Source organism: Cervus canadensis, chromosome 22 (genome assembly GCF_019320065.1).
Source record: "Cervus canadensis isolate Bull #8, Minnesota chromosome 22, ASM1932006v1, whole genome shotgun sequence".
NCBI classification, from domain to species: Eukaryota; Metazoa; Chordata; class Mammalia; order Artiodactyla; family Cervidae; genus Cervus; species Cervus canadensis.
The window spans coordinates 4,818,033-4,829,755 of NC_057407.1; the positions used below are offsets into that span (position 1 = coordinate 4,818,033).

The 11,723-nt window shown below is 49.6% G+C and overlaps 1 protein-coding gene across 4 annotated transcripts in view; it reads left to right on the forward strand.

The window, feature by feature from the left end:
* LOC122424765 (phosphatidate cytidylyltransferase, mitochondrial) overlaps window positions 1-1,715 on the forward strand; it is a 53,130-nt gene extending 51,415 nt beyond the window's left edge. For 3 of the 4 annotated variants that reach the window (XM_043442936.1, XM_043442937.1, XM_043442934.1), the window contains 2 exons: window positions 1,013-1,186; window positions 1,580-1,715. In XM_043442936.1, the coding sequence (XP_043298871.1) occupies window positions 1,013-1,116 (104 nt within the window). In that variant the 3' untranslated portion in view covers window positions 1,117-1,186; window positions 1,580-1,715. The remainder of the gene's footprint in view (window positions 1-1,012; window positions 1,187-1,579) is intronic. The other variant, XM_043442935.1, reaches the window with a different exon arrangement.
* The last annotated feature ends 10,008 nt before the right edge of the window (window positions 1,716-11,723 follow it).

An 11,723-nucleotide genomic window follows, 5' to 3' on the forward strand; every position in this document is an offset into this window, starting at 1 on the left:
CTGGAGAACCCCCACGGAGTCCAGCCCTGTCACTTGGCAGACCACCAGGAAGTCGACCCCTGGAGAGGGGGAGTCACCATGCTCAGCTGGGACTAGCACCCCGTTCTCTCCACTCCCATTGCAGGGTTCTTTCCAGCCATTCCCTGAGAACGTCTCTGGCAGAACCGTCGAAGGGGGGGACTCTGTAATTAAGGGAGGTTTCTCTCCACTAGCAGCAGACAGCGGCTGCCTGGTGCCGCTCGTGGGCGGTGGTGCGTTCACCTTAGTTAGATGTGAGGCTCCCGGGAGTCTGCGCGGAAGGCTGGCGAAGCTGAGCCGGGACCCTCGTGTCGACGTCTCCTTGTCCGGCCTGCCTCGGGTGCTGCCTCGAGCCTTTGTGCAGCTGCGGGGCTGTCTTGATCCGCTCTGGCTGGAATTCTGAAACGACCTTACATAATGTGTTTCCTGTCCTGGCGCTCGAGTGGGTGAGGTTTACCAGAGCGTCTGCTGCGGGGAGAAGGGGTGGAGGCCGGGAGAGGGGCTGCGAGTTCCTTGAAGAGGCTGGTGTTCTGCAGTCATTGCTCAGTGCACAGTGAGTCCAGGGTTTCTAGAAGCGTTCAGTAATGATTTTACCGGTACCCTGCCTTTTTACCTGCCCCTGCCTGCAGTCGCCTCGTAAAAGATCCTGAGAGCACTCAACCGCCTCCAGCTAACATGGCCGGGTGTTTCTAGAGCGCTCACACCCCAGGGCGCAGAGTCTGGGGATCCAGTCCTGTGACCTCGTCAGCAGTGCCCACGTGGCGTGTCACACCGGTCGCACACACACGGTCTGCATCTCAGGGTGAGAAAGACCGTTGGGATCTCTGGGCCATGCCCTGAAACACAGACTGCATGATCTCACTGTCTGCAGATAGGATCCTGTGAGGGCTGATGGGCAAGAGCGCCCCGCATGGTCGGCTGCAAACCCCAGAGCGCCTTCCTCCGGTTTCCTCAGGAGCTTGTGACTCCGAGCGCCTTCCTCCGGTTTCCTCAGGCGCTTGTGACTCCGTAGCTGGGGGCAGACGGCTGATCCAGGCGCATCTGCACCATCACGGCAAGACCTTGCTGAGCACTTGCCCTGTGCTGGGGCCGCACTAGGCGATGGGGACACCGGTGACTAGGACAGGTCCCTGTCCTCCGGGAGCTCCAGGGCTGGGCAGAAGGACAGGTGAGCACTGCGCAGCGTGACGAGTGCTGGGCTGGGCGTCAGCACAGGCACCGTGAGACCAGGAGGAGCAGCGTCTTAACCGCTGGGGAGTCAGGCCTGGGGACCCAGCATCTCCAGGCAGAGTGTGATGGGAACATGATGCTAAACTCAGGCTGCAACACACGCTCAACTGAAAGCACTCCCTCAGCCCCGGGCTCGGGGGCCTTTGCCTCTGCATCTCCGCTTCAGCAGATGTCGAAATCAGGGCAGTCGCTGGGGTCTCCTAGACCCCTCAGTCAGCGCCACTGGTCTCCACTCAGAAGACACCTCTCCGGTCCCAGCGTCCTGGCAGCTCCAGTGAGCGTCCGCTCAGTGAGCCTCGGTGTTCTCACCCTCTCTTCTTTTCTCTTTTAGGTCTGAAGAAATCAGTGGTTTATAGCTCACTCAAACTGCATAAAATGTGGAAAGGATGGCTGAGAAAAACGTCCTGACTTTGCTGGCTTTTATCTATTTTATGTTTAGCTGAATAAAATGGTCCTTTTTGACAGAACAGTTTCTTTTACTTTGACCCGTTGCTTGAATTTGAAGATACCTCGGTTTGTAGGATGCAATTTCCCAGATTTTGGAGATGTATGTGCCGCATGTTTATCCAGGGGGACCCAGTACGTTTGAGGACCCAGCATGAGAAGAGCCTCTGGGCCCTGCTGTCTTGAGAGCTTCAGCCGCGGTCTGTTCGCTCCCCGAGGCTCGGAGGCCTGAGAGGTGGTGCGTGCGCTGCGGGCCGGCGACCCCTCATCAGGGTGGGGGGTTTGGCTCTGTCTGCCTCAGCTCCATCTCGCCCACTCGGTTTTCTCCGGTGAGAGTCCCCATCAGCTTCTTCCTGGAGCCGGGTGTCTTACATTTCTCCTGGTTCTCCACGAGGGTGCGTGGAGGTGACTCGAGCGAGGAGCCTGCAACAGACTGGTTCAGAGCTTTCCCCGTGTAACGGCCGTGTTTGGGGAGGAGGAAACAACAGGACTCGTTAGGTCAGCGAACTGGGAGGTCAGAGGCTGGTGGGCATCAGTGTCGGTTTGAATCAGCAGGTTGACAGACCAGCTTCCAGCCTCTCCCTGCCCTTTGCCGTGCTGACATCCCACAAAGACCAACTCCTGAGCCTCTTAACTCAGACCCCTGACAACAACCTCAAAGGCTGTGTGTGCCCCTATCCCGGTTTGGGGAGATGGTGAGGGGCGGGGGTTCCCTTCAGAAGCCCTCTTACAAAAGCAGGGAAACTCCAGCGAGCCTCTGTCTGGGCTCCTGGGCCCTAAACGGTAACCTGGTCCCTCTGCTTGTACCGAGGGGGAGCCAGGCGGAAGCCCTGAAGAGTCACCTCCCCTCGCGCTTACGCGGGAGGAGCAGGACCGGGCAGCCCGCTGGAAACTGGGAAAGGAGAGGGTGCTGGGAGGCAGGGTCTGTCCCCTCACCCGGCACGTCGTCGCTTCAGTCCAGACTCTGGTTTTGTCTTTCTCTTCTCACACTGTCCCCACCTCATGCTGTTTCCATCATCCAGTGCCCCATCGCAGACACTTAGGTTCCTTTGAGAATCAGAACAATAGCTTTCTGCTTTTTTTTTTTTTTACCTTTGGGTTTTGCTCCTTCCAACCCCAAAGAGCTCTCAGGCTTGGGACATGAGTAAGCTGGGTGGAATCTCCATGCCATTGCTGACCAGCTCTGTGGCTTTGGGAAGTGACTTAGCGTCTCTGAACAGTTTGGCCATGTCTGAAGAGGGAATACGGTCACCGTAGTGAAGATCCGGCAGGCTGCCTGTCCTGCATACTAGGACACTGCCTGGTAGCATTCAGCCATCGTCACTCTGCCTTTGTTACGATTTTCTTCTGCACACCTTTGTTTCTTTGGGTCAGGTTCCTCAAGAAGCTAACATGATTTCCTGTTGTTTATCGGATAAAATATTTCTCACCGGCCTTGGTCAGATACCACAGTTGACTTATTATAAACAGCAGAAGTTGACTGTTCACAGTTCTGGAGCCGGGAAGTCTGAGACCAGGGTGCTGGTATGGCGGGTTTGTAGCGCGAGCTTCCTGGTGACAGAGGGCTGTTTGCCCAGCGTCTCTTCTCACGCAGGAGCTGGCAGCAAAGCTCTCTTCTTATAAAGATGCTAATCCCATTCGTGAGAGCTCCACCCTCGTGATATTACCTCCCAAAGGCCCCACCTCTGAACCATCATCACATGGAGGACTGAGAGACTGTTATGGGGACACAAGCATTCCATCCATAACAAGCCTGTTCAGAGCCTGTAAGCCGGCTTTATTTTGACTGTAATTTGTGCCCCCTGTATCTTATAGAGCTTTTCATTAGACCACGCTTTCCCGGTGGCTCAGCGTTAAAAGAATCCTTCTGCCAATGCAGAGAAACAGGTTCAACCCCTGGGTCGGGGAAGCCCCCTGGAGAAAGAAATGGCTACCCAGCCCAGTATTCTTGCCTGGGAAGTCCCATGGACAGAGGAGCCTGGTGGGCTACCGTCCATGGGGTCGCAAAAGAGTTGGATATGATTTAGCGACTAAACAGCAGCAACAAAATGTCCTGAACTAGTTTGCACGGTAGATACTCAGTAGTTAATGTCAGAGTTCTGTTCCAGTGAGGATATCTGACTCCCTAGGAGAGGCAGTGACGGCTGAGGGTCAGAACACACAGGAGCATCGTGACTGAGACCAACCCAGGCCTGCAAACTGGTCTGGTGCCTTTTCCCACACACCCCATAGCTTTCGTAATTGATGAATACTTGAGTCTTTGTGTCCCACTTCCTCAAGACGGAGTCTTATCTTCCTTTTCCTCCATGCATTTTGAAGTATCTAAGTTGGGATTCATCAAACAGGTATCTTAGGATGAAAGCGTGAGACTTCCTCTGAGGAAAAGGAATTCTTTGGCAGGAAGTAGCTCTTTTCATACACTAGAAGACCCAAAAAATAAATGTACTTGAGAGTCAGACTTCCTCCCAGCTGTGTTTTTGGGCAAGCTATTTAGCCTTTCTGAGCTTCAGTGTGTGTGCTGTGAGGGCAGTCACTCACTCATACCTCTCTGGCAGGGCCGGCATTAAATTTTAACGAGGACGCATGCACAGCGCCTAGCATGGCTCTTGGTAGATGACAGTAGTTCATGCTTTCTGTAAGTCTCTTTGCTATTCAGATGGTGAGTTTGGATAGCTAGGGAATAGCCCCCAGAAAGCATCAGGGAAAGAGAAACAGTCTTTGGTATATCAAGTAGAGGGGATTTAACCGAGGGAATTAGTTATAAAAGAAAGAAGGCAGAAGGGATGACTCCCGGAATCAGGAAGTGGCTGACATCCCTGGAATAGAATCTCCAAGCTGACCTGTTTTGTGTGACCAGAGATGCTGCCTGTGGTGGTTCCAGAATATGTTTGCAAATTCTGTGGGCGTCTTCCCAATCAAGGCGGACTCTTAACTCCTCCTCCTTGAATATGGACCAGCTTCAGTGGCCTATCTGCATTTTGAACAGGATGCAGCGAACAAGACAGCCTCACTTACGCGATGAGGTCCTGAATCGTGCCACACCGTCCCCCAGCTCTCAGGACACTGGCTCCTAGGGGCCAGCTGCCAGGTTGTGAGGAAGCACAGGCCAACCCCATGGAGAGGACGTGTAGCCGCCCCAGCAGACAGCACCAGCCGCCAGACGAGTGAGTGAGTGACCACAACCAGGCGTGGGACCCCAGTCGACCCCCAGAACTCTGAGGGGGAATCACAAAACGATGATCGTTGTTAAAGGCCACTAGGTTGGGAGGGGGTTGCAGCATTAGATAATTGGCCCGATGCCCCTGCCACTGGGGGAGCTGCTGAAACGGTGCCACCACTGCCCAGATGCCACAGACATCACGGCCACTGCTTTTGGAGGCAAAGCCAGAACCTTCCTCACCCTCTGACCTCCCGCCACTATCCCCAGCTGGCAAAACCTGATAGAAAGTCACCAGGTTAAAAGGCCTGCGAAAGGTAGTTACAGTCCAGAGTGGAGTGTAAAGCCGCGTTCATCTTGTGGCTGAGGCCCACAAGATAATATCTGCCAGGTCTGCTCTGGTGACCGGGCATCCAAGTGTACCCTTTAACCCATACACGACCTTCCAGCATCAGCACCTCCAGCTCCCTGCAGCACCAGGCACTGTCCTTGGTATAGAAGAAAATGCCCTTGCTTTCTGGCAGAAAAGAGCTTTACATCCATCTCTTGTTTTGTTGTTCATTTGGTAAGTTGTGTCCGACTCTGTGTGACCCCATGGACTGCCAGCACACCATCTCCGGGTGATGATAATTCCTCTTGTAATCACAGTTTCACCTGGCTACCATGTAACCTAGAAACTAACCTGTGAAGTTTCTTACCACTTCTTACAGAAAATCGTAGAGGACAGTGAAAGGGGTGAAAAATACATACGTGCCTGTCAGTGATTGAGTGACTGGGTGTGTGAGTCTGTGTGTCTGCAAGTGTGTGTACATACACGTTATCAAGCAAGGAAGGAAGGAGACCCACCTCATTTTTCTGAACCAGTAGACACATCCGGCATCTCCCTTCCATCACTCATTCTGCGTTTCTGCTGTCCTGAGCCGGCGCTTCAGCTGGTCAGAGCTCCTTACCTGCTGGGGTGACCCAGATCTTCATTTCTCTGGGACCCGCATCCTTAGTGGACCTGTCTTCACTGGGTCGATCTAGTCTCTTATTAACTTTCACTATTGAATACGGTTCCAGGCTTTGTGTGTCAAGTAGTGAGAATTTGATAGCGCTTACTGTGCTAAGGAATGTGTCACGTATTAACTCATCTCACCCTCACAGCAGCCGTATAAGGTAGGTACTGTAATTGTCGTACAAATGAGGAAATTGAGGCTCAGAGAGGTTAAGTGATTTGCCCAAAGTCACATAGCTAGTTTAGTGGTAGAGCCAAGATGCGCGCCGCCCCCCACACACATGGTTTGAGTGGTCTGAACCAAGTCTCAGCGTCTGTAACCACTGTGTTCATCCACAGCTCGGGACATGGAACACACACGGTCAGCGCTAACTGTTACTGTTGATGTTGCTTCCATTTGACTGATACTTGGAGAATCTTTGACTCACTGCCCTGTGAAAATGACCAGGCGACTGAAGAAAGCCTCAGTAAAGAAATCTCCCTGGTTCCTGGCCAGAATTCCTTAGACCGGTGTTTGAGAATTCACAACTGTCTAAGGCAAAGCCTGATTCGCTATGGTTGAGTCATGGCTTCCAGTCATAACACCTCTCTGCATCAGCTGGGCGACCTGGGAGAAAGCTTTGGTGTTGGTGACTAAAGGCTGATGAGCAGATCGCAGGTCAGCTCTGCCCCAGACCAGCCGGGAGACGTTGGGCCTACCCGAGGGAGGTGTTGGCCAAGTTCCCTTACGTGGCTCCAGGACAAGCAGTCTTCAGGAGATGGGACCAAAGAAAAATGGCAAGAAGACAAAATACAAGACAGCGCAGTGCTGGAGGGCGGTATATTGCCCAGGCGCAGGTGTCCACGTGATCCCCAGGTGAGCGGCAGAAGAGCCGGGCGCTGAGACAGGCCTTTTGTAATCTGTCACGTGAGCAGAACTTGCTGGAAGTCAGAGGTAGTCCTGTCGTTCTAAGACGTCTCCATGACCACCGTCCTGAATTTCGGCTCCCGCTGAAGCATGGGTTCCTACTCGTTTGGGGGTCTGCGTGGCCCTGTGTCTGCCCCGGCCCCGAGCCTTGCCCTCCAGTCCCCTCAACTACCAGACACCCCCAGCGAACAGTGAGAAGCAGGAGTGTGAATTTGATCAGACGTGCTGTATTCCGACTAAGGCAAGATGCTCGTCCACCCAGGCACTCTGTCTGGTCCTGACCAAAAAGCCCCCAAGCTCCTCTAACCCACAGAAATGCCCACCGCCAACCTGTGCTGAGGAGCCAACACGTCGAGTGTCACAGACACTGGCGAGCATCTCAGGTCCTTTAACTAGTGGAGGATAGAACGGAGCCGGGGAAGTGACCCAGCAGTTACAGAAGGCCAGTGAACGCCAGAGGTCATCCATAAACCACTCCTTTTAATCCTCCTGCTTCTGCAGCATCAATATGATCCCTGGGTTGTTTTTTTTTTCTGATAACCGAGGAAACTCAGGATTAAAGAGGCTCCATAGCAGGTCCCCCCCCCTGACAACTAGTACACGGCAAGCCTGGGGTTTGAATTCTGGTCTGTGTGACTCAACAGTCCACCCGTTGTCCAGAATCACACCCCACTCTGATCCTTGCCTATAAGAGTTGGATAATCCCACATTCATCCAGATGAGCCCTCCTGCGGTCATTATCAGCCGTGACTAGTCATGGGCCTAAAGTCCGCTGGTGTGGTTTCTCCTCCGCTATTTCTGTTTCTTGTGACATCAAGTGGAATGATAAAAACATTCCTTCCCAGAATGAGCTCCTTCTGCTGAGATGATTCAGGAAATGTCAGACTCTCTGGGAAGCCCAGACACCGTTTACCCTCCTTCACTCTCCAGGTAGGATGAGGAGATCACAGACAGGTTGTGACTTCCAGGGTAATGTGTATTTGTTGACAGCCTAAGCTAAAGCCTGCAGCTTTTTTTTTTTTTTTTAATTTTTACTGAAGTATAATGGTGTAAACGCAATCCTCAGTGTTGTGTTAGTTTCAGGTGTACGGCAAAGTGAATCAGTTGTACATATACACATATGTACTCCTTTTTTTCATTCTTTGCCCATATAGGCCATTGCAGTCTTGAGTAGAGTTCCCTGTGCTATATAGTAGGTCTTCATTATCTCTTACATATATAGTAGTATGCATATGTCAATCCCAATCTCCCAGTTTATAAAGACTGAAGCTTTTACATCCTGCTTAATCCTCCTTTTATTAATCCTCCAGCCTGTTATCCTGCCCACCCAGCGGGTAGGAAGTAGGTTCATTGTAACAGTGTCTAGGATTTCAGTAGCTTTTACACAATGAAGAAAATCTCTAGGCTCATATTCTTTATGAAAATTACAGGACACCCCACCGAAATAAAACTTCTAACTCTTGACTTGAGTTTCATTATCCTTAACCCCTTCTTATATGACTGAGCTACTGTGACAACAGGCTACAGGTAAAAGAAAGTTCCTGAGATTCCAGGTTCCCATGGGTTGTGTGGAAGTACCTCAGGCGCTATAGTATGTGAACAAGCAGGAAAAGGCTAAAGACTCTCAGGAGAATGAAACTCAATTGGTAGGAATTCAGTGTTGCTTATCGAGGTGGCTTTGTGGGGGAGATGGGACCCTGCCCTCCATGAGGTTAGCAAGTAGGGAGGACAGAGTTCTTCCCCATATCATAATACAAGATGAGGAAGGACCATTGATTTAGTACTTAAATATTTAATAAATGCTTACTACAGGACAATAATACGGCTGCCTGTGGCTCAGATCATGAACTGCTTAATGCAAAATTCAGACTTGAAGAAAGTGGGGCAAACCACTAGACCATTCAGGAATGATCTAAATCAAATCCCTTTGATTATACAGTAGAAGTGACAAATAGATTCAAGGAACTAGATTTGATAGAGTGCCTGAAGAACTATGGTCGGAGGTTCGTGACATTGTACAGGAGGTGGTGATGAAGACCATTCCCAAGAAAAAGAAATGCAAAAAGGCAAAATGGTTGTGTGAAGAGGCCTTATAAGTAGCTGAGAAGAGAAGTGAAAGGCAAAGGAGAAGAGGAAAGATATACCCATCTGAATGCAGAGTTCCAAAGAATAGCAAGGAGAGATTGCTATTTGAAAGCCTTCCGAGGTGATCAATGCAAAGAAATAGAGAAAAACAATAGAATGGGAAAGACTAGAGATCTCTTCAAGAAAATGAGAGATACCAAGGGAACATTTCATGCAAAGATGGGCTCCATAAAAGACAGAAATGGTGTGGACCTAACAGAAGCAGAAGATATTAAGAAGAGATGGCAAGAATACACAGAAAAACTATACAAAAAAGATCTTCATGACCCAGATAACCACAATGGTGTGATCACTCACCTAGAGCCAGACACCCTGGAGTCTGAGGTGAGGTAAGTCTTAGGAAACATCACTACAAACAAAGCTAGTGGAGGTGATGGAATTCCAGTTGAGCTATTTCAAATCCTAAAAGATGATGCTGTTAAAAGTGTTGCACTCAATATGACAGCAAATTTGGAAAACGCAGCGGTGGTCACAGGACTAGAGAAGGTCAGTTTTCATTCCAATCCCAAAGAAAGGCAATGCCAAAGAATGTTCAAACTACCACACAATTGTACTTTTTTTCACACGCTAGCAAAGTATTGTTGAAAATTCTCCAAGTGAGGCTTCAACAGTATGTGAATCGAGAACTTCAGATGTTCAAGCTGGATTTAGAAAAGGCAGAGGAACCAGAGATCAAATTGCCAACATCTGTTGGATCATAGAAAAGGCAAGCAAATTCCAGGAAACCATCTACTTCTGCTTTATTGACTATGCCAAAGCTTTTGACTGTGTGGATCACAAAAACTATGGAAAATTCTTCAAGAGATGGGAATACCAGACCTCCTGACCTGCCTCTTGAGAAATCTGTATGCAGGTTAAGAAACAACCAGACATGGAACAACAGACTGGTTCCAAATTGGGAAAGGAGTACATCAAGGCTGTATATTGTCACCCTGCTTATTTAACTTATATGCAGAGTACATCATATGAAATGCCAGGCTGGATGAAGCACAAGCTGAAATCAAGATTGGCTGGGAGAAATATCAATAACCTCAGATATGCAGATGACACTACCCTTATGGTAGAAAGTGAAGAGGAACTAAAGAGCCCCTTGATGAAAGTGAAAGGAGAATGAAAAAGCTGGCTTAAAACTCAACATTCAAAACCTAAGATTATGGCATCTGGTCCCATCACTTCATGGCAAACAGATGAGGAAAAGATGGAAACAGTGACAGATTTTTTTTTGGGGGTGCTCCAAAATCACTGCAGATGGTGACTGCAGCCATGAAATTAAAAGACTTGCTCCTTGGAAGAAAAGCTATGACCAACCTAGACAGCTTATTAAAAAGCAGAGACATTACTTTGCTGACAAAGGTCCATCTAGTCAAGGCTATGGTTTTCCCAGTAGTCATGTATGGATTTGAGAGTTGGGCTATAAAGAAAGTTGAGTGCCGAAGAATTGATGCTTTTGAACTGTGGTGTCAGAGAAGACTCTTGAGAGTCCCTTGGACTGCAAGGAGATGAAACCAGTCAAGCCTAAAGGAAGTCAACCCTGAATATTCACTGGAAGGAGTGATGCTGAAGCTGAGGCTCCAATACTTCGGCCACCTGATGTGAAGAGCTGACTCATTGGAAAAGACCCTGATGCTGGGAAAGATTGAAGACAGGAGGGGAAGGGAACAACAGAGGGTAAGATGGTTGGATGGCATCACTGATTCGATGGACATGAGTTTGAGCAATCTCTGGGAGTTGGTGATGGACAGGGAAGCCTAGAATGCTGTGGTCCATGGGGTGGCAAAGAGTGAAACATAACTGAGCGACTGAATTGAACTGACAGAACAGTAAGGCGTTGTCCCAACTCTTAGGATCGTACAATGCAGAGAAGTAGTCAGGTCAGTAAATTGGGAATTACATTTGTCTGATAAATGCTAAGTTATAGGAGTCACTATAGGCTGCTCTGAAGATACATAAAAGTAAAGGCAAGTTTTGGTTGAGTCCTCACAGTATGTCAGGTGCTGTTCTCAGCACTCTGCATTTATTCATTATAGCCTTATGTAATAGAGACTCTTATTATCCCCTGTTTTATGCCCGTGGACATGCAGGCCCAGTGAAGTGATGCCTCACCCTATTTCACAGCTTGCAGATCATAGCCAGGGTTCAAAACTGGTTTGTCAGGTTCCAGAACCCTCCCTCTTAACCTCTTAGCCAAACCATCTCCGCATCACTTAGTGATCACCTCGTCTGAAGGAGGGAGCAAGTGATATCCAGTCTGTTACTTTAAGAACAAGTATGAGTTAACCAGAAGAGGAGGAACAGTAACCCACACATGGGGATAAAAGTCCTGAGTGAAATCATCACCATGCCTTTGGGGAACTAAAGTTAGCTGAAGAGCAATAAAATGCCAGGCAGATTCCATGCAAAAGTGAGGCTGGAGGATGGCATGGCTATCCATCTAGTTTCTTGCCTGGAGAATCCCATGGACAGAGGAGCCTGGCGGGCTGCAGTCCATGGGGTCGCAAGAGTCAGACACGACTTGGCAATTAAACCACCACCACCAAGCTGGCTTTAATCAAAAAAGAAAATACCAAGCACTGTGAAGATGTGGAGAAGTCGGAACCCTCATGCACTGCTTGTGGGAACGTAAGGGTGAAGCTGCTGTGCAAAACCAGGCGGCGGTTCCTCAAATGGTTAAACATAGAGTTACCACCGCATCTCACAACTACACTTGGAACTACACACCCAGGAGAAATGAAAACATATGCCCACACAAACGTGCACATGAGTAATCACAGCACCATGATCCACAGTAGCCAAGAAAGTGCAGACATCCCCGTGTCCATCATGAT